Below are 22495 nucleotides of genomic sequence, written 5' to 3' on the forward strand. Positions count from 1 at the left end.
CTTCGTCTGTTGAAAACACAATGCCCCAGGTAATGGTATTGGGAGGTGAGGCCTTTGGGAAATAATTAGGTCATGAAGGCAGAGCCCTTGTGAATAAGATTGGTGCCTCACATAAAGACATCCCAGACAGCTAGGTTGCCCCGTCCACCGTGTGAGAACACAGTGAGAAGTCTGCAACCCAGAGGAGGACTTCACCTGATTGCTGGCCCCTGATCTTGGACTCCAGCCTCCAAAACTGTGAGGAATAGGTTTCTGTTGTTTTATAAGATGCCCAGTCTGTGGAATCCTATTAGAGCAGCGCAGATGGACTAAGACACATGGTAAAAAGAAAAAGAATAGAAAATGAAAAGTTTTTGTCTAACCCACGTCTCAACTATCCACTTTCCTCCCACAGGGCCCAGTCACATTTCCCATTGTCTGTATACATATATAATATTCTGTTTTTTTTAAAGATTTTATTTATTTATTTTTAGAGAGGGGAAGGGAGGCAGAAAGGGAGAGAAATATCAATGTACGGTGGCCTCTCAAGCACCCCCTACTGTGGACCTGGCCCACAACTAAGACATATGCCCTGATTGGGAATCGAACCTGCAACCCTTTGGTTCACAGGCCGGCCCTCAATCTACTGAGCCACACCAACCAGGTCTACATAATGTATTCTTTTTTTATATATATAATGTATTCTTAATACAATTGGCAGTGTATTTTAATACCATTCTACATCTTGTTTTTAAATTTAATAGACCATTAATAATATACCTTGGTATACACAGATCTTCCTCATTCTATTTTATTATACCACACAGAATACTGTATAGTATTCTGCTGAGTGGATGTACCATAATATATTTATTCCAAACCTTTCTAAACACTTACTCTATTCTCCAAAGTATCCCCTACCGCCTGAAGACTGGTGAAGACCATACTTCATCTTCATTGCACAGCTGCTTCCCAAGTGCACAATAGCATTGTGCTTGGTGCTGTGGCAAATACAAGAAACAGTGAATTTGGCAGCCTCTGCTCTCTAGGAAACTACAGCTCCACCAGCAATAAAAGACATGGGGATGAGGAAGGCTTGATTGCCAATTCGATTGCCCCACAGTTTTCCTTTGTTCTCAAGCATATCAGATTCTTTCTAATAGCCTTCTACATGGTGTCAGTGGCCTTTCCACACCCATGCTGGATGCACATGATTGTGAGGCTGATCTGACTTATGCTGGCAGCCTCTCAAGCAGGAGGCCATGAAGGAGACCTAAATGAGCGAAGTGAAGTGAGCCAATTGGGAGAGCACAAGCTGTGTTTAGAGGGAGCGGCCAGCTATTTAGCTCCAGGAAATTCTCTTCCTGTAGGCTGCTAGATCTGATTGATTAAAAAGAATCCATGGATAAAAGGTATATGGGATATTGTTGTTTTATTTCTTATACCCACATGTGAATCTATAATTATCTAAAAGTATAAAGTTAATTTAAAATAAAAACCAGACACTTGGATCATTGTGTGAAATTACCTGATCAATAAATGTAGGCAAAATTTTAACACTGCACAGTCCCAATAAAACAGTCTCATCTGTCTACCACATGCAGCCCCAGGACCATCATTTTTGTGATCAGTGCATATTGCGTCTTACATGCTGTCAAGTCAGCTCTGACTCCTGATGATCTGCACATAGCTGGAGCATCACATTTGATTTGTGTGAAGCCTGTGGCAGCCAATGCATGAATTTGCATAAAAAGTACCTCTTGTTACTTTGTCAAAGTCTTTGACAGTGGCCATGTCCACTTGTTGAGTTTCCTCTCATTCCAGGTCCTTGGATGTGGCTGTGTCGCCCAAGCTACTCTCAGTCGAGGACATTTTGGAGGAATCGTCACTGTCAATGTTGGATTCGCAATGGCAGTCTCAATGGCCATTTATGTGACTGGAGGTGTCTCTGGTATGTAACAGAAATAATAGTAGCTACTATTATCTCAACAATTTCAATGTGCTAGCACAATGTTGGCTGCTTTATATACCTTCATTTATTTAGATCTCAGGAGTCCCGCAAGAGTATGTATTTGATTCTATTTTTAGAGATAATAAAATTAAATGTCTAGCAAATGGCAAGTGACATGTGCAATGGCAACATTTAGCAAGAGACAGAGATGGGGGTTAAAACTCAGAACTAATTCCAGTATCTGGCCACTGAATCATTGTGTTCATCCATCAATGTAGTCTTTTACTTGCTCTATGCCACACTTGGAAACTATTTCCCAGATGCCTTGTAACTAGCCCAGTGAAGATTGCCATTCAGCAAAGGCAAAGTCCCTGGACCTGTATCTACAGCACTCGGAGTCTGGGTCACTGATTGGCATTTTCATGGACATGCACGTCTGAACCAGAGGTCTTGATCTAATTCTGCCCCAAATGGTGGGCTGATTAGAAGCCATTCTTAAATTTCTGAGAAGCAAGATGAAATGATACTTAATGCAACCTGGGAACTTAGAAAGGAACTATGAAAATGACCCAGCTCCCAAAGGTTCTTGGAATCCTTCAGCAGCCTTGTCTGGGTGCTCAGAACTCTAAGACAAGACTGTTGGTGACAAGGCACACAAATGAATGGTACGTGCCTGGCACTGCGCTGGCTGCTGTACAGACTTTGTCTTCTCTCCTCTCCAGCAGGACTCTGTGGCAGGTATTAGTGTCTCCCTTCCACAGAGAAAACTTGAGCTCTGAGGAAGGAAATAAATTGCCAGAAGCCTCATGGCCAGTGAAGAGGCAGACCAAAGATTTGACCCAGGTCTACATGACATTAAAGCTCATGCCCTGTTAGTAGGCAACAGTACTCTGGGAAGGCATTACAGGCAGGGCCTGCAGTTAAGCCAGCTGACCTAGTGACAAGTGCTGTCATTGCAGCACTGAAGAATGATGGCTCAGACACCCTGGGAGCCTGCCTCCTCAGGCTGGTCACCCAGAACAGTCGCTTGCTGGCTGGCCCCCTTTCTGCATCACAATCAGACTCAGTCCTGCAGCGGTCCAGGCTACAGATTCCTATAGATATAATTTGTTTGGCATGAGCAGTGTTTCTGTTCAAGCTCCTGCCAAGCCTCTGCTGTGATCCCAGCACCATACTGCCTACCTAAGGTACAAGAATAACCAGGGGACCACCCTAAATGTGCATGTGTTAAGGCTTAATTACAGTGCAGGCCTCAACACCACACACAGGACACACTGCCAAATTAAAACAAGTGTGCAGGATGCTTGCTGCCATGCCTACACGCTCCCATTCCATTCACACAGTGTGGTTTCCTCTGTGTTAGCACGCGTGAGCATATTCTCAGCTAGTTTGCTTGCGTATGTGTGTGTAGACATGTGGTTTTGAAATATTTTGCTTACACGGCACCCTGAATTAAACATTGTCAAATATTTACTTAAGATCACTTTGTTCCATACCCTACCAGTGTCACTAACACCCTTTACCACCACCACTGTCCATGACTGTTGGCATTCATTGATATATTAGGGAATTTGGGCAGTCACCATAGGAAGATAAGGGCAGGGGCCCACAGGACGGGGAAGAGGGAGCAAAGGTTGGTCTGCAGACTTTCCATCAGGCCCCGGGACTGGGGTTAAGCCACTGGGTTTAGAGGGGTGAAGACCAGAACTGATGGGACTGTTTTTAATAGACTTGTTTCTAGGTGAGGGCTGGGAACTGGCTAGACTGTTCATGAGGGATTGTGAGATCCCGAAATACAAGTACAGCAGTTTCTGATCCTGATCGATGTTGGAAGGTAGGAAATGGAGCTTATCTACTCTTCTCAGCTTGGAACTTAACACCGTTCAGGCTCCCTGGACAGATAATACCCTAGCCCACCAATGACATCCATGCAGATTCAGTATTGGCTCTAGAAGCAGCAGGAATAAGAGAAGATTGTGTGCAGGAGGTGACTTTCTCATGGCAGCTACAGCTAACTTAATGGTTTATGAGCCGTGGTGAGGCCCTGTTTGAGGACTCGAACATAACCAGTGTATACTGGGCATAAACATAAGTGAGATCTCTTTTGTGGTTGCAGACTGGTAAGGTGAGCTAGCCTCCAGTTTTGAACTAGAAAATATTACCTTACTGCAAAGAAGTTACCACCTTGCTTCTTCCCTTATGGATGTGCTGGTGGCCTGGGAACCCAACCCAGCCAATCAGAACTCACAATACCCTCATACACCATCCAACACTGAGTGTCCCACTGCCTACTTGTATCTAAGCAATGGTGGTTGTTTGGATGTAGCATTTTATATATAACATAAATTCATTGAAAAATCAAAATAGCTTTGCTTAATGACAAATAGAAATATTGAGGTTATCTCTGTCACAGAATTGTCTGTGGGCGGTGGGGAAGAAGGCACTGGTCTGGAACAGAACCTTAAAAGAGTTCAGCCTGCTCACTTAGGACTTTTATCTCAGGCTTCCGTGGGCTCTGGCTGCCCCTAGGGGCTCTTTAGGCAAATAATCTGATCATCACAACAACCTTGGCAAGGCCAGACTTTTAGTGCAGCACTCTGACTCTGGCACTCATGTTCTTTCCAATACACTGCTCCGCCTGGTCCTGCTGGGTCAGCCAGAGTGACCACTCATCTCTGTGAGGAGGAACTGTCCTCGTTGCTTTGCAAAGCACCCTCCCAGACACACTGGCTCCGGCTTCCAAAGCCCCCTCTCTGTAGATCTTTGTGGTCTGAGCTATCTGAACAAAGGTCTCTATTTCTTCAACTTGAACACCTACTAACTGCCTTGCAGCATTGGGAAGTCCAAGGTGAATAACAGTTCCTGTCTCAGGGTGCTTATGAGGGACTAAAAAGCAAAACGCTACCTATGGGAAGTTTTATTTTGGAAGAGGAGTTCTCTAAACAAATAACTCCTCCACTGATGGACTCAACTGAGGGGAGGTGTTTTTGTTTGGAGTTGATTTCTGATGTACCTCGGTCCTTTCACATTGGGTTCCCCTGGGCTGGCTGGGTGGTAGCTACTTTGCAGCCCAGCCCTCAGAGAAGGGAAACAGGGTTGGTATCAGGAATGTTCCACCACACTGTGTGCTCCCTGCTCCTAACCCCTGTTTCCAGCTTTCCTAGCATGCTGTATTCCCGCTAGTCTCCAGAATTGTAACTCTATTGGATTTAAAAGTAAAACAAAACAGGTGATGTATTTGTAAGTCTTCTTGTAAGAAAATCATCTGTGCTTTGCTACACTGTATTCTCTTGCTCATATTAGCCCCCGAGTGTCAGGGGCGGATGTAGAAAGGACCCTTCTGGTTTAGCCAGCGGATAGAACAACCTCTCCCCACTGCAAACCCACTCGGCTTAGAGATTCAGGATAAGCAGAGCTTCCTTCCCTTCACAGGGAGGGCTTCCAGAAATAAGCCTACCTATAGGCGCTGTGGAGGGTCGAATGTCGAAGTATCATCATAATCATCATCGTTATCGTCACTCTTTCTTACAACTACATCTACAGCCCGAAGGTCCCCACTTTAATGTGGTCACATTGACAGTGACTCTAATTTCCCCTGCACACAAAATGTCATCTGTAGTTGTCAGATGTGCAGCCTTTTGTCTGAAGGGAAGTGAGCCTACGTACTCGTGTTCTTTTTATGTTTTGCCCACTAAGGCAGATAAGCCTTTATAAACTTGGTGAAGAGGTCTGGAAGTGACATAACATAGGACCGAAGCTCTAGAGTTCAGATAAGCCTGGATTTGAATTCTAGTTCTACCATTTACTAACCATGTGGCCTTAAGGAAGTTACTTTAGTTCCGTGCCTCAGTTTCCTTACCAGTTGACTGGAGTGGTACCCATCTCACTGGGTTCTTATGAAGATCAAGGGCATGTAAGATGCCTGTGATCGCATCTGACAAGTGTTCAGTGAATGTTGTTGTTACTAGCGAAGCCAGTTGGGACTGTCAGTGACTTCCCAGAGCAAACTCTGTCTGATCTTGTGGCTAGAGGGGAATCGGGAGGCTGGTTTCTCTAGCCTTGGTTTAGGTGGGGTGACAGAAGTGGTCCTGCATCTGTGTGCGAGAGAAATGTATTGTTTATGCAGAAGAACTGCAGAGAGTCCACTCAGATGGTGTGATCCCCTCAAAGTAAACTGAGCCCCTTACCTCAGTGACAGGCATAGCCCCATAGCCATGGGGCATTGCCCTAAAGAGACATCTCTTTTTCACTTTAAGATTGTTTTCTATTCTCTGGACATGGACTGAGAAGTGACTAGATATAGATTTAAACCTCATAAATATAGTGTACATTGACTTTTTAAAAAGTATAGTGAACTTAACAGTTCACATCAATCTCATAGAGGTTATTGCTTTAGAGAGAAAACTCAGTAGAGAGATGATGGATAGATGACAGACAGATACATAGAAAAAATTATGCACTTGAGTACAAATTTCTTCTATTCAATGTATCACAAAGTTAAACATCCTAAACAATATCTAATGATGCCATGTGGATTATTAGTCCTCCCTTCCTCCCCACTCAGTCTCTCTCTCTCTCTCTCCCTCTTTCCCCTGCCATCACACACATTGAACACAGACACACATACACACAAGATTCTATGTTCTCACATACAGATCTCTACCTAGAAGACTAAGTTCTTCCCAGGGTTTTTGTCATAGTAACTCTCCCTGTCCTGCTGTCTAACATTCCAAATCATCTTATTTTCCTTGCAGGTGGCCACATCAACCCAGCTGTGTCTTTTGCAATGTGTCTCTTTGGACGGATGAAATGGTTCAAATTGCCTTTTTATGTGGGAGCCCAGTTCTTGGGAGGCTTTGTAGGTGCCGCGATCCTCTTTGGTATTTACTATGGTGAGTAAGACCCCTGAGTCCAGAGGTTAGGGAGAGCTGGGCATAATTTGAACATCAGGATTACTTGAAATAGGTGCAATAAGGCAAGAATAGGAAACAGTCTACAATAGACTAGCAATTCTAAGAGCTCTAAGTTCTAAATAATGGAGCCAACATTATTATTAGGGGAAATCCATCAAGCCTCTTAATGAAAATGGTCACAGCTTAAGAGGTAGAGCAAAAATTAGAGGAAGGATGTATTTAGGCCCAACCAGTGCTATGCTGTGAACATGCACAAAGTAAGGATCTGTGTGACTTAAATAAGTCACCTGGTCTTACTGGTCCCAGTTTCCTCTCTGGAAAAATAAGGGGACTGAACTGTGGTAGGAGAAACCTGGAGCTAGCACGGGCTCTGTGAGGACTGCTGTCTCCCTTCCCCCAATGGCAGCCTCACTATACATGACACCCTCAAGTTGTGAACTGATATTAGAGCTATGAACTCTGCCTAGAGTAGCTCCAAGTTCTACATTGGCTTTTGGTCAGTCTCAAAAATTCCAACAACTTTCCAAAAGAAGATTATTTCTAGGGCCCAGTGGTTAAGGCTTTGGCTCAAGTTTAGAGTGAACCACTGAGGGCAGCCAGTGCTTTCTATCCTTGGCCCGCCATCCTGTGACTTATCTGGTCGTCCTTGAACTCACAATACTATAAAGTGAAGGCAAACAATATGGATCTTCCAAAGTAAACCTGAGTGTTTGACTACTGTTGGTTAACACAAGACCTGGCATAGGTCTCCCTCACCTCTTCCCAGAGAACATAATGTGCAGAGCTCTGTCTTCCACAGATGGACTTATGTCCTTTGCTGGTGGGAAACTACTCATCGTGGGAGAAAATGCAACAGCACACATTTTTGCAACATACCCAGCTCCTTATCTGTCTCTGGCGAATGCATTTGCAGACCAAGTAAGTGTACAGTCAACAGAGAACTGACTGCAGTGAAAAGACGGGATTTAATAAGGAAATTGCATGGGAGCACTATAGGCTTATTAGAAAAGAAAGGCTGTGTTTCCAAAGGCACAGGTCACTAGGCATCACCCAAGCTTTGTCAGCGAAGAATTCCCTGCTTCCACTTGTTCATACCAGCTGAGGTCCAGAAAATAGTGGACGACTGGACATGTCAACCTCTGCAGCTGCAAGTAGGGTTTGCTTCACCATTATGTCTCTTTTGTGCGCATGATCTAAATGTGGAGACACAGGAAAAGACACTTCAATCTCAATTCAAAGACTGTGAAGTGAGGAAGTTGAGCCTTATGTTATCACAGACCCTTTCTGTCTCCTCATGTGAATAGGTTTATTCAAATTCTCAAGGAAGTTAGAAATATCAAAGTTTCTCTGCCTCATTAACATTTGAACAGGCTACACCCAAGAACCTGTGGTGTAGCCAATAGCACAACTATTTTGGTCATTTTGTGGCGGGACCAACATTGTCAGCTTGACAGACTCTTCCTCCCTTACTGTATCCCAGGAAGGCTGCTGGCCAGCTTGGTCAGGACAGGGAAGGAAGGGAGGGAGGAAGGGAAGGAGGAAGGGAAAAAGGAAATTTCCAGCAATTCTAAGTCTTTTTCTTGTGTATAGGACTTACACAAGTAAGAGTGCACATGTGGATAAAATGGCTATTTCAGTTTGCTGACTCTGCCTTCCTCCATTCAGTGGGTGAAAAATCTGTGTTATAATCTAAGTTCTCATGGCCTCCACCCTGTTCCTTTACACTTTGGCCAGTAAACCAAACAAGCAACAAATTCTTACTGCACACTAACTATGTGATCAGCCCTGTGTCTGGAGCTTAAAGGACACAGGGCTATGAGTTGAAAGGAAATGTAAGTTGTAAAGACCCAAGACTTGGAGCCCGAGTGCCTAGATTAAAATAATGGTTCTGCAAAAAAATAAAAAATAAAAAAAATAATGGTTCTGCCAACTCCCTATGCAATGTCAGAATATTACTGAACTTTTTTGGTCTCAGGTTGTTCATTTGTAAAATTGGGCTAATATTGGCCCTTTTAGGGTTACTGATAAGGCTAGAGTGAATAATATGAGGAACATGCATTATAAACAGCATCTGCCTGAGGAATTTGGAATCTGGTTGAAGAACAAAATGATCACATAAGAACAAAAGAAACAATGCAAAATTTCCTCTCTGGAGAGTAAGCTGGCCCCGGGACATTTTTAGGTCACCCCATCTCAAGATTACTAACTCATTTTGCTCCAAATATTATTCAAGCATATTCTATAATTTAATCAACAGACAATCATTCTTTTACCTTATAAATAATTACAGGCACCTACTAAGGCAGGCACAGCCCCATGCTGTTCCTTGTTCAAGGGGCACAGGGCCAAAACTCTGACAAGTAACATATGGATCACTCCTTGTAGGGTGACAATGGCAAGGATAGAAGTCAAGTCAGAATGCAACGGGAGCCCAGAGGCTGAAGTTTCTACTCAGCTTGGGAGGGTGGAATAGGTTTTCCAGAGAAAAGAGCTCTTGGGAGAACATGTTTTTTGAATGCAAATTCTTGTAATATTATTAATTCAGAAAGCAGATGAAATAATGAAAAGCTTAAACTCTAAAATCAGTTGCCTGGTTGTCATCCTGATTCTTTTGCTTATAAGCTCTGGCACAAGGGCAAGTTTCTTAACCTCATTCTACCCAAATTTTCTCATGTGTAAACTGAGAATAATAATAGGACTTATACCATAGGTTATTCTGAAGTTCTATTGCGATAAAGGATGTTAAGTACCTGGCCGAGAATAAGTGTTCAGCAAATAGTCACTGTCTTTTAGCTATTAAAGTAAAACAATAGTTTGGAAACTTTAGAAAACAAAGTGGAAAAATACAAGCTAAATGCCTCCAGAATACCTATGATCATTTTTTCCTATATTCTCTTAGAAGTTTCCTTTTATGCATTTTTGTAAATGTAGAATATGATGTGATACAACTTTTATACTTAATATCAGAAGCATTTTCAAATGTTACTCCTTAGCTTTTATATTTATTGGGGTTTTTTAAAGATTTTATTTATTTATTTATTGAGAGAGAAGAAGGGAGGAAGAAAGGGAGGGAGAGAAACATTGGTGTGGGAGACATTGATTGGTTGCCTCTCATACACGCCTGACCCAGGACTGAACCTGCAACCCAGGCATGTGCCCTAACCAGGAATCAAACCAGTGGCCTTTCATTTGGCTGAACAATGCCCAGCCAGCTGAGCCACATCAGTCAGGACTATTTTTTTAAACAGTTTATTGAGATGCAAATTTACGTATCATACAGTTGACCCATTTAAAGTGTACAATTAATGGCTTTTAGTAATTTACTGAATTGTGCAACTATCACTACAGTATATTTTAGAGCAATTTTATAACTGTGAACAGAAACCTCATACCAGTTATCTGTAATCCTTGACTTCATTTCACCCCAGAGCATGAGGCCACCACTAATCTACTTTCTGTCTCTGTAGATTTGCATATTCTGTACACTTCATGTAAACGGAATCATACAATATGTGGTCTTTTATAACAGACTTCTTTCATTTAGCATTATAGTTTTTTTGATATTTTAAGTGTATTCCATTGATTATGCTATTACAGTTGTCCCAATTTGTCCCCCTTTGCCCCCTTCTGACAGGTTCACCCATTCCCTTCAGCAATCCCCTCTCTTAGTTCATGTCCATGGGTCATGCATATAAGTTCTTTGGCTCCTTCATTTCCTGTACTATTCTTAGCCTCCCCTTCTCTGTTTAGTACCTACAAATTATGCTTCTTAATCCCTATACCTTTCCCCTATTCTCCCCTTTCCCCTCCCCACTGATAGCCCACCAAATGATCTCCATATCTATGATTCTGTTCCTGTTCTAATTGTTTGCTTATTTGCTTGTTCCTATTTTTTAGATTCAGTTGTTGATAGTTGTGAGTTTGTTGTTATTTTAATGTTCATAGTTTTGATCTTATTTTTCTTTTTTAATGTTTATTTATTGGTTGATTTTAGAGAGAGAGGAAGAAAGAGAGAAAGAAACATCAGTTTGTGGTTCCACTTATGTTTGCATTTATTGGTTGATTCTTTTATGTGCCCTGACCAGGGATCAAACCCACAACTTTACTAACCCACGTCATACTAACTAACCCACAACCTGGTCATTACGATGCTCTAACAAACTGAACTACCTGACCAGGGCCTGATTTTCTTTTTCTTAGAAAAGCCCCTTTAACATTTCATATAATAAGGACTTGGTGATGATGAACTCCTTTAGCTTGACCTTAACTGGGAAGCACTTTATGGGCCTTTCAATTATAAATGATAGCTTTGCTGGATAGAATAATCTTGGTTGTGGTTCCTCACTTTTCATCACTTTCACTACTTCTTGCCTGCAAAGTTTCTTTTGAAAAATCAACTGATAGTCTTATGAGAACTCCTTTGTAGGTAACTCTCTGCTTTTTCTCTTGCTACTTTTAAGATTCTCTCTTTATCTTTAACCTTTGGCATTTTAATGGTGATGTGTCTTGGTGTGGTCCTCTCTGGGCCCAACTTGTTTGGGACTTTCTGTGCTTCCTGGACTTGTATGTCTATTTCCTTCACCAAATTTGGGAAGTTTTCTTTCACTATTTTTTCAAATAAGTTTTTGATTTCTTTTTCTTCCTCTTCTCCTTCTGACATCCCTATAATTTAAATATTGGCTCTTTTGTTGATGTCCCAGAGTCTTCTTAGTCTCTCCTCTCTTTTTTTTTGAATTTTTGTTTTTTCATTCTGTTCTGATTGACTGTTTATTTCTTCCTTATGTTCCAAATTATTGATTTGAATCCTGGCTTTCTTCCCTTCACTATTAGTTCCCTGTGAATTTTTCTTTATTTCACTTAGTGTAGCCTTCATTTCTTCCCTGATGTTTTTGCCATACTCAGTGAATTATCTGAGCATCCTTATCACCAGTGGTTAGAACTCTGCATCTAACAGGTTGGCTATCTGTTTCATTAGTTCTTTTTCTGAGGCTTTGTTCTGTTCTTTCATTTAGGTGATATTTCTTTGTCTTCTCAATTTGGCAGCCTCCCTGTGTTTGTTTCTGTGTATTAGGTAAAGCTGCTTTGACTTCCTACCTCAGTGCACCTGTTAAGTTGTGTGGGGCAGAGTCTCAGGTATTTGCCAGGGCTGGGTACCTGTTTCCCTGCTTTGTGGCTCTGTATGTGGGGGAGGGGTCAGGGAGAGGACAATGCCACTGTCTGGTTGGTGAAGGCTTGCTTGGCACTCACCCCATTTCTAGTCACTTTACCTTCTTCCCGTACATGTCTGGTACCCCTCTAGTTGCTGCCCCACTGGTGTTTCCCAGAGTGGATGGGTTTGTGTATATTTTAGGACTGTGAAGCCACTTTAAATAGACTGTCCTGAAAAATTGTCAGTTTCTTCCACTGCCCCAAGCACCACTGGTTTTTATAGACAGAAGTTATAGGGCTTCATTTTCCCAGTGCTGGAACCCTGGGCTGCATGGTCTGCCATGAAGCTGGGATTGTTTGCTCCCCAAGTGTCCTTCCAGGCTTTTATCTGCCACACATGAATGTGGGACTGCCCCCTCACTGGCCTAGCCATCACTGCCTCACCACTGCCATCCTGTGTCCTCTCCACCTCTGCCCCTCTTACTCATCTGGATGAGTATGGCTTCTTTAAATCCTTGGTTGTTGGACTTCTATACAGTTAAATTTTCTGGCAGTTCTGCGTGTTTTCTGTTTTGCAGTTAGTTGTGATCCTTCTTATGGTTGTGTGAGATGGGGAAGCGTGTCGATCTATGTCTCCATTTTGACCAGAAGTGGCTCTAGGGCTATTCTTTTTAGTGACTATATAGCAGACTATAAAATGGGCACTGATTTCCTTGTTGATGTGTACTTAGATGGCTTCCAGTTTTTCAATACTGTAAGTACAGTGAACCTTTGAATAACATGGGGGTGAGGGGTGCCCACCCCCATGCAATCAAAACCCCACATATAAATTTTGACCCTCTCAAAACTTAGCTACTATTAGCCTACTTTTAGTTGGAAGCTTTACCAGTAACATAAATAGTTGGTTAACACATATTTTGTATGTTGTATGTATTATATGTTCTCACAATAAAGTAAACTAGAGAAAATGTTATTGTGGAAATCATAAAGAAGAGAAAGTACATTTATAGTATTTTTTGGAAAATATTGCAGTTGAAAAATTGCAGTTGAAAGCCCATGTTATGTAAGGGTCAACTGTAATGGTTAATGAGCACATCTGTTCTATGATTATTCCGTATTTTGGATTATTTTCATGATATGGCTGTCAAATACCGAATGAGGTGAAACTGAATAATTTTAAAAATGCATATCACTAACTTCCTGCTGAGTTTCTTTTCAGAAGTGTGGTGCATGTTTAGCTTTGCCAGGAAAGCCTGAGAGAACGGCTGTCATTTTTCTAACTTTTGGTATTGTTTGCATTTCTTTTCATTATAAATCAGTTTTCCCTTGTTTCTTAATTTTGCTTTTCTTTTATGAATTTGTTTTGTTCAATCCTTTGCCCATTTACCTGTTGATAGCTCACAAATTAGTCTTGCCAATTTGAAGGAGCTTCTTGGTTCATTTTCCAGCCTGCAGTTTGTCTCTCTGTTTAGCTGCGTAGTAGTTTAGCAGGAGAGTGTAGTAAAGGTAACATTCTCTAGAGCCTAACTCTCTGGATCCACACCTGACTGCCACTAAGTGTGTGACCTTGGGCAGAGAACTGACTTATACACGAAAATATTAGCATCCACACCTAGGAGTGCTATGATAAAATGAGTGTCTGGTACAGCATGCTCACCCAGTGTATGTTAGTTATTACTAGGTTTGTTTTTAACAGGAAGGAGCAAATTTTGAGGTGGGAAAATGGATAGACTATAAGCTAAATCCTTTGTACTTTTTCTCCTTCCTCCGCAGGTGCTGGCCACCATGTTTCTCCTCGTGGTTGTCTTTGCCATCTTTGACTCCAGAAACTTGGGAGTCCCCAAAGGCCTAGAACCCATTGTCATTGGCCTCCTGATTATTACCCTTTCTTCCTCTTTGGGGCTGAACAGTGGCTGTGCCATGAACCCAGCTCGAGACCTGAGTCCCAGACTATTCACTGCTTTGGCTGGATGGGGGTTTGAGGTCTTCAGGTAAGTAGCAATGGGTGGGGGCAGAGGAGAGAGAAAGATTCAGGCTGTGCTTTATCAGGGAAGGCTGTGCTTTGAATTGGAATCCTGGAGAGTACGATTGCAGAGGTGGAGGTCAAATGCATACTCTGGTCATGAATGTGGAATGTTTTACTGGTGATTTGTGATAACATTGGGCTGTGTGTGTGTGTGAGGGAGAGAGAGAAAGAGAAAGAGGGACAGAGAGACAGAGAGAAAGAATTCCAAAGAGACAGTCCTGTCCTATAAATAATTGGTATATGGTTTCAGGTGAATATTTTGATTATATCTCTGATACAATCATCTACAGACACAAGTGATACAAGAGATACAAGTGAATCTACAGATTCACTTTCTGAAAAAGTTGGACTAGAATTTGCATCTTTCAATACTACTTCAGGGTTCTTTCTAGTGACCCATGCCAGCTATGCTTTTTTCATTCATTCATTCATTCATTCATTCAGCAGATCTTCACTGAACACTGTTTATGCTGTGGTCATTGAGCTAGGCCAGGAAATTCAAAATTAGCTAAGTCAGTAGCTGTGAGCAATATAATGAGTGGTCTGGCAACCCCCTGGACAAAGTTCTGAGGAAAGACTAGCTCTGGCTGGGAAAGCTTGCAAAGGCACCACTGAAGGAAGAGCTGAGTTGGGTCTTTAGGTATGAATAAAAAATTCCTGTCAGAGATAAAAGAGAGCCCATGCACAGGAAATGGCAAGACCCCATGCTTTCAACCTCAGGATGTGCTGAGGAACTATGCCAACGGTTAGTGCCAAGCTGCCAGGACAAACTTTGCCCATTAATTCCTTCCCACTCCCCACGCTTAAAGTCACAGTGACTCATCCTACCCATTCACTATGTCTCTCTACCGGAAAGGAACTTACTTTGGTTCCTCAGGAAACAGGGCTTTAACACGGAGAAAGAAAAGTAAGAAAAACACTTGGCAACAAATTTTCATTTAATCTTTGCTATGAGAACAAAAGATTTGAGTGTCCCTAAATGCTGACCTGCACAAATAGTCATACCCAAGTGATGACCTTATTTAAGTGAGAGTTTGTCTGGACATATGAGGACATATGAGAGTATGAGGACATACTTGTGAAGCCCAGATGAGTGGTGTCATTAGAGCAACTGACACCACTCACCGTTCACATCACCACCACAGACAGCGTTGGGAGCTGCTTGAGTGCCAGCATCAGGGGGACAGAGATCTTGACAGCTTTTTCGTGGCCGTATGCATGAAAATAGGGCCTGGCACACAGGGAGTTCAGTAGAAGTTACTGAACAAAGGAATGGGTATACACTGCATTCCATACATGTCCGAGGAGATGAGGGTTGTGAAGAGAATCAAGCAACATTCCTATTTCTTTAAGAAACAAGAAATACAATGAATTTTCTAAAACAGTGATTTTCAACCAGAGGCATTTTGCCCCCAGGGACATTTGGCAGTGTCTGGAGACATTTTTGGTTGTCACAACTGGGAAAGCTGGGGGCAGAAGTTGTTACTGGCATCTAGTGGGTAGAGGTTAGCATACTGGGAAACCACTAAGCACCCTACAATACCCAGGACAGAGCCCCACAACAAAGAATTACTTGGCCAAAAATATCAGGAGTGCCATTTAAGGAGTTCTGTTCCAGAATAATCACCACTAGAATATGAGAAGGTTGACTAAAATGTCTCCAACTGAAAACGATCCTTTGCGTTCTTCTAGTGGAGATTCAGAACATAAGTCTTAAAGATCTCCTTATTCCCAGAATCCAGAATCAGCCCATGAGTTTGTTTTACTCCCATGTTCCTGAGCTTCCCTCAGGAGACTTTTACCCCCACCACTAAGTCACTTCCGTTAGCCCCACACAGGCCCCTAGAACTAAGATGCCCCAAGGTGACCTAGCCTCTGTTTGAGCCCTGCTTGGTGATTCTTCACCAAGGCTCTGTGAGCGGGGGTGGTTCTAGAACAGGCAGAGATCTTACCTATTCTCTCTTGGCTTTGCTAAGTATGTGGTAGGAGACCATATCTGTGGAGGAACACTGAGTCACTAAATGCCAAATTCTGAATTCCATGTCCCCTTTTAGCATCAGGGTCTTTTCTCTTCATGCATTTATTTATTTATCCATGCAGCTACCCAATCCCTTATTTAAGGCCCTATGCTTTAAAGATGGTTAAAACCCAATTGCTGCCCTTCATGCTGTTGTTATGTTCTATTTCAGAGGGGCTAGCATAGGGTCCTACATGAGGCTGAAGCTGAGAAGTGCCACAAAAGAGATTTAACTAATTGCCTCCAGGAGTTGAGAAGGTTTGCAGCTCCAATTTAGAAATTATGGGAGTTACATGTGAGCATTTATTTTGTGGTACCTAGACATTTTAAACAGGATATTTCCAAGGATATTTCCGTTGGAGAGGATCCTGTATACAAACACTGAATATGAAAATAACAAGTGATCCAGTCTAGCTGGAGGGGTGCATGAAGTTCAGAAATGGCAACTATTGACAGATCATAGAGGTCCTAAACTCCCAGAATGAAAATTTGGGGGGTGTTGCTTCTCCTTATTCTATAGATTATGAGAAACAACAAAAAAATTAGGGCAGAAGTTTGACGTGCTTAGAACTTTAATTTAGCAAAATTAATCTGACATAATAATATAAAAATGAATTAAAAAGAAGAGAGTAGAAAGAGCAGAAACCAGTTAAGAAAGAGCGAGGCTTGCTGATCATCCTCAACCAAGAAAGTCTCAACAAAACCTTTGAGAGACAGCAGCATCCCAAAGTGTCCCTACAGCGTGCCATCCTTTCAAGGTTCTATAGCCAAGGTAAGCAACTCGGTAGATATCCAAGCTTGGACCCGCACCCTCAGATAAAGCCAAGGATGATGCTTCTCAGACCCGCCTCCCAGCCCCTGTACGGCAAGCAGTGAGGCTGCCCAGAAAATGAGCCTCCAGAAGGCCCGACAAGTGTCAACAGATAGATAGACCTTAGCTGAATCTTGCTTTTCCCATAAACATTTGGATGTTTCCTGTGCAGGTTCTCTCCATGAATTCACCTTAAGATATTAAGGACTTAATGAATGAAGGGCTTCAGGGGCAATTTTAATTTTTCAAAAGTTTATCTGAAGGAACGAGTTCCTGATTCATTTAAGCAATGAGCACAGACATTTTTCCAGCAAAATCAGAGTGCACAAATGACCCTGTGTACATGTAAAACATAACCAGGCAGGGAGCCCCATCTGAGCCCCTCTGCTTATGACCTGTGACCCTGACACAAGGTATTCAGCTCTGATAGGAGAGTCCATCCAGGGAAAGGAGAACATGTGTCCTGGCAGGTATTTTTGACATTATCCGTTAAGTGACAATGAGAGATCCACCATAAAATAGTGATGAAATAAAGGGAATGGAGGATCTCCTAGTTCTTTAAAACCCCTATACCTCTCACAGAAAGTTCCACCTGGATTTGGGGACATGGTAAAGGGTGCTGTGGAACAGCTATGCCCTGTCCTCTCTCCCATGCAGTAAGAGTGACATCTTGTGGCTGCTATGCTCAATCTCAGTGCTGGTCCCATGAGCCAGCATTGAAGATCTGAGGTTTAGAATCTAAGAGTGTGCAGATGACCCAATGGGAGAGACCACTGTGCCGATGGAAGCATGAATCTCAGAGAGGGGGAGACTTGTCCAAAGACTTCCTAGACAATCCTGAGATTAGAACTCAGTCTCATGAATCCTAGGACAGGCCTCTTGTTTGTGCTTATTTCCTTTATTATCCTTTGTCATCAAAATTTGATGCAAAGCAAAAGACCCTAGGTGTAGTTAATAAGCATAATGATAGCACGTTATTAAGCACAGGCCTGAATCCTTCCCTTCACCAGAACACCATGAAACTCCCACGTGTGTCAGTGTGTTCCTCCTGCTTCCCCTGCCCTCCTCTGCATTTCCCTGAATTATTTTTTGTTCATCATTGCCCTGCTTTAAAAAGTCTTAACTCAAATGTATGTACCTAACGCAATATATTACATAGTTGTCCTTGCTTCTGAGCATTCATGGTCCTTTCTACTGAGTTATGTGAATGGACTTCCTGTCTCCCAAAGAGAAGATGACAATTCACAAAAACAGCTGCTTTCTCATAAAACTATACCTTTAATATAATGTACTGACATTGAGGATCTCTGGAAGGGACAGGGAATCACAGCACAATAGCCTCATCAGAAAATAACTAAGCTGTGCCCTCAAAAAACATGGCTGCCCTCATTCACCTGTGATGTACCCCCATCTCCCCCCATCTTTCCAGTCATAATCCTCAGAACTCATTGTTTCAGGATCATGGAAAGTAAACTCCCGAATAATCGCCCTGCACTTTTGCTAGATGCCCTCTATGATGACCATATTCAAGGACGATATCTTCTAAAAGGAAAATAAATGGGACAAAGTCTCTCATTAAGTACTCGTAGGACAATGGAGTGCATCATCTGAAATCAGGTGTATTGGAAAACCCAGGCTGCCAAGCTGCAGTGAGTGAGTGCCCTTATGCTTTACCTGTTGCTGTGTGCAAAGGGAGTTGTAGCATGAGAAAGATGTGCTGGTTAGTGAATCACAAGCAGTAATAGCGGGAAGCCCAAGTGATGTGTTACTAACTCCTTGTTTGATTTCAGAGTTGGAAATAACTTCTGGTGGATTCCTGTAGTGGGCCCTTTGCTTGGTGCTGTCATTGGAGGCCTCGTCTATATTTTTATCATTGAAATCCACCATCTGGACCCTGACCCAGACTTGGAGGCAGAACAGTTTGAAGACAAACTGGAGAAACATGAACTTAGTGTGATAATGTAGCAGCGTGCTCAGTTCTAGGTTTGCAGCTGGCTGAGCTGATGTTCCCTTCAGGAAAGATGGCATCCAGGCATCTGTGTTTTCCCAAGACTGGGGCAGATCTGACCAGTGTTCTCTGCTAGCCACTCGCAACACCTAATTGGAAAAGCATCTGAATGAAGTTTTGAAAACACTGACCTCTACTCTACCAGCCCCCCTCCCCAGAAATAGCATGAACTGACTCCTGAAACAGCCTTCTCTCCACCCTGTCTCTTTCATTCTCTCATGTGAAGTTTCATTACTGGGTGCGCACTAATAACTTGGAACTTTGACCATGGACTTATTTGGATCATCTCAACTGCATTAGCTGTAGAAAACAGTAACACCGAATGCTTTATTTTCAAATCCACAAAGGTTACATTCTGAATATCAACCAAAACTAAATGGAAAGATGAAACAGTGGTTTCAGTTCACATGCCCATGAATTGGGGGACTAAAGGGTTAACTCCCTTTAGTTTTTGCCGTGCCACTACTATTGTATAAACATTGATATTCTCCAAACCCAGGGATGTAAGAAGCAGTAGAATGCAGCTGGAAAGCACAAGAGAAGGACACTGTGGCATTCAGAAACCTCAGGAGACGAGATAAATTTGGGAAACCAAATGGAATTTTTAAATGGAAACCATTTATCAGAATAACCCCTTGCTCCTTGCATTTTTAGAGGGCACCAATTAATTTCCTGGTCTTTAGTATGTAATAACCTAAAATACAATCATAACCCTCAGTCGTGAAAAATACATCACTCTCTATTTTTAGCTCAAATGTCTTTTCCTAATTGCCCACTTGAGGACAGACATTTGATGAGTGAAGTCAATGACTGCACTCATCCATTCTTCTGTGTGTGCCCTAGAAGCCAAAAACAGAAAGCCATTGGCTCACGGTCTCGTGTAATCTTCAGGAGAGAAGGTCCCTGGAAATAACACACCTCTTGGCCTTCACAGTAAACAAAGCACTTTCACACGTATTATCTAATTGAATCCTCATAGAGACGGTCTGACCTTCATAGATTTTTTTTTTATAAGAACACAAAATGTCAGGGGAGCTAAGTGAGTGGCCTAGGTCAGGTGGAAAGTGGAACACCTTCTCCTGTACCCTGCACCATTCAGAAGATCAGGTACTCCTGGCTGAGAATCTCAGCGAGCCCTTACGGTGGCCAGAAGGAGCAGGAATGACAGCTGCCGGGATGTGCACATTTTCTGGACGCAATTCTCCATCCTGAGATAAAAGACCTCCATTGTCTGGTTTTATTCTTGCTGTTCTGAAGCATTAACAAAAGAAAGAGGTAATGACTGGATCATGTATTTTGCCGAAAAACACTATCAGAAGACCTCCTTTCCGAGTCCACCATTACTATTCAGCCTCGATTCTCGCCCCCTGCCAGTCCCAAACACTACATTCAGGAAATTTCCCCTGGGTTAGGCTCTTCCCTTTAAAATCCTCCAACTGATGTTCTTTGGTCCAAAGAGTCTCTGAGTTACAAATACCCGAGAAGTTGCTCTACATCAAGTGCTGCATCTTTAGTCAAACTGTTAAAAAGCCCAGAATTCCCAGAGGGACCCAGTTTTTCACTTACTCTGTGATGATAGCAGAACCACAAAAAGCAGAAGTAAAATACCTCCTGTGGCCTGTGTTCTGTAATCTACTGACATATGGAATTTTTTTCTTGCTCCAAAACTATGTGGATATTTCCTATTTGAAATAAAATTGGATTTTTTGTTTGAGTTTTTATAAATATTAAGACTGCTAAGTACACTTAGTTCAGAGATTCTCGAGCCCATCTCTAAATTAGATCTTCTGAGGAGCTTTTGAAAATGTTAATGCCCAGCTGGTCATTTTAATGTCTCAGGGAATTCTAATGTGCAGCCATGGTTAAGCACACTGACTTGGTAAATTACATGGCTCTAAGGTTTCTTTGAAAACCAAGTCCAGTGGTGGCCAGGTCGTCCTGGCAAGTTTCTCAGTCTTGGGAGCCTCACAGACTAGAGAGCAGTGGTCCCCACTGCTCCCTTCCCACTCCCACCTGCCACTCCCATAAAGGGGACATTCTGTAATGTCCGGAGACGTTTTTGGCTGTCATGACTTGGGAAGGGGTGTTACTGGCATCTGGTGGGTAGAGATCAGGAATGCAACTAAGTGTCCCACAATGCACAGGGCATCGCCCTCCCCTGCAACAAAGAATTATTCAGCCCTAAATGTCTATAGTGTGGAGGTTGAGAGACCCTGGAATAGAGAAAAGATGAAGAGAGGAGTAAAAGAAAATGTTGAAATCCTGTTCCCTAATTCCAGTTCTGCCAAAAACACAGTTGCCAAGCAAGTCGGGAACAGACCTTAGGGGTGGATTATAGTTATTAGAGGATGAGACAACCCAAAATTTGAGTTTTCAGGTTGGATTGTGAAATCAGTGATCCACACAGGTGTTCATTATACACTACTTGGTGATTAATGACTCGGATTATGAAGAGGAAATGTACATTTATAAAAATCAGCCTCGGGAACGTTTTTTTAAATGGAAAAAAGTCCTCTGATTCCAGGTGCTCATACTTAAGTCCTCCCCTCCCCCAGCCCCAACACGTGGGTTAGCCTGTGTCCGGTTCTTATCCAAGAGAATGTCTATGAGGTTGAGTGATTCATTCGGAAGTCAGTTAGATAGAAACAAGTAAGCTACTTGTTAAAAGGATCCTTTGGGAGCTACAATTGTAACATGCTCCCTTTCTCTCTTCCTTGTTAATCTTAAAATTTAATAGAAACATTTATTTTTATGCCAAAACTAGAATGTATGATTTTCCAACCAGTTGAGATCTCAGGGCATGTCTAAGGTTGAAGGACTTCTCTAACCAGTCCTAAGAGCCAGAGTTAATATTCAGCTATCGAAGAAGGTAAGTGGAGTAAAAAGTCACATTTAAAATCTGATCCTTAAGGTATAAATTATTATTTCCATTATTGCTTTCACACACACACACACACACACACACACACACACACTTGTCTTATTTAAAGGTATGTCAGTGCTCAAAAATGTCATCATGGAAAAAGAATTACTACTTCCAGTTTTAAAGAGTCATTTTATGTTTTATTGAGCCACAGAATCTGCTGTTCCAGTAAAACATGTGGTAACCCACAAGAAAACCTCTAGAGTTGCTGTAATAAAGGGGAGGAAGGGGATGAGAGTTTCATTCTGCCTGTGACGTAATCTTACACCCCCTCCCCACCCAAACCCAACACAGCCCCTGAGATGTCCTCACAAAGAAACTGTATGTGTGTTTGTGGGGCCAGCGGAGTGGGGCGGGAGGGCAGAGGGGGGAGGTGCGGTGCAATCTTCAGAACACAGTTTCGCAGCTTGAAAACCATTGGTAAAATACTTGGAACAAGTTGTTGAACATTTTTATAATAGTTTCAAGGGTAGAAACTACCAAAAGCTCTATGTCAGTTCAAACTTACATAATTTTTCAGGCTTCTTAATAAATGAATTAGATAGTTTAAACAGAATTACTCAACACACCAAACATCACCCACAAAGAGATGCCACATACCAATTCTCAGATCGGGCCTTTGGGGTCTCTGATATAACATGTTTATTCATCACAGCACACGGAGAGAAGAAACGGTAGTCCTGGTCAGACTTACTGTGTTGAATCTCTAGTCTATACAA

The 22495-nt window shown here is 42.3% G+C and overlaps 1 protein-coding gene across 1 annotated transcript in view; it reads left to right on the forward strand.

Annotated features, from left to right (window-relative positions):
* AQP9 (aquaporin 9) overlaps nucleotides 1-21964 on the forward strand; it is a 44777-nt gene extending 22813 nt beyond the window's left edge. Inside the window, exons 2-6 of the mRNA XM_037053983.1 lie at nucleotides 1804-1930; nucleotides 6685-6822; nucleotides 7643-7761; nucleotides 13765-13982; nucleotides 18636-21964. Of these exons, the coding sequence (XP_036909878.1) occupies nucleotides 1804-1930; nucleotides 6685-6822; nucleotides 7643-7761; nucleotides 13765-13982; nucleotides 18636-18810 (777 nt within the window). The 3' untranslated portion in view covers nucleotides 18811-21964. The remainder of the gene's footprint in view (nucleotides 1-1803; nucleotides 1931-6684; nucleotides 6823-7642; nucleotides 7762-13764; nucleotides 13983-18635) is intronic.
* Nucleotides 21965-22495: the final 531 nt, after the last annotated feature.

Source organism: Sturnira hondurensis, unplaced genomic scaffold (assembly GCF_014824575.4).
Source record: "Sturnira hondurensis isolate 20B ecotype Veracruz unplaced genomic scaffold, ASM1482457v3 Scaffold0008196, whole genome shotgun sequence".
Lineage (NCBI taxonomy): Eukaryota > Metazoa > Chordata > Mammalia > Chiroptera > Phyllostomidae > Sturnira > Sturnira hondurensis.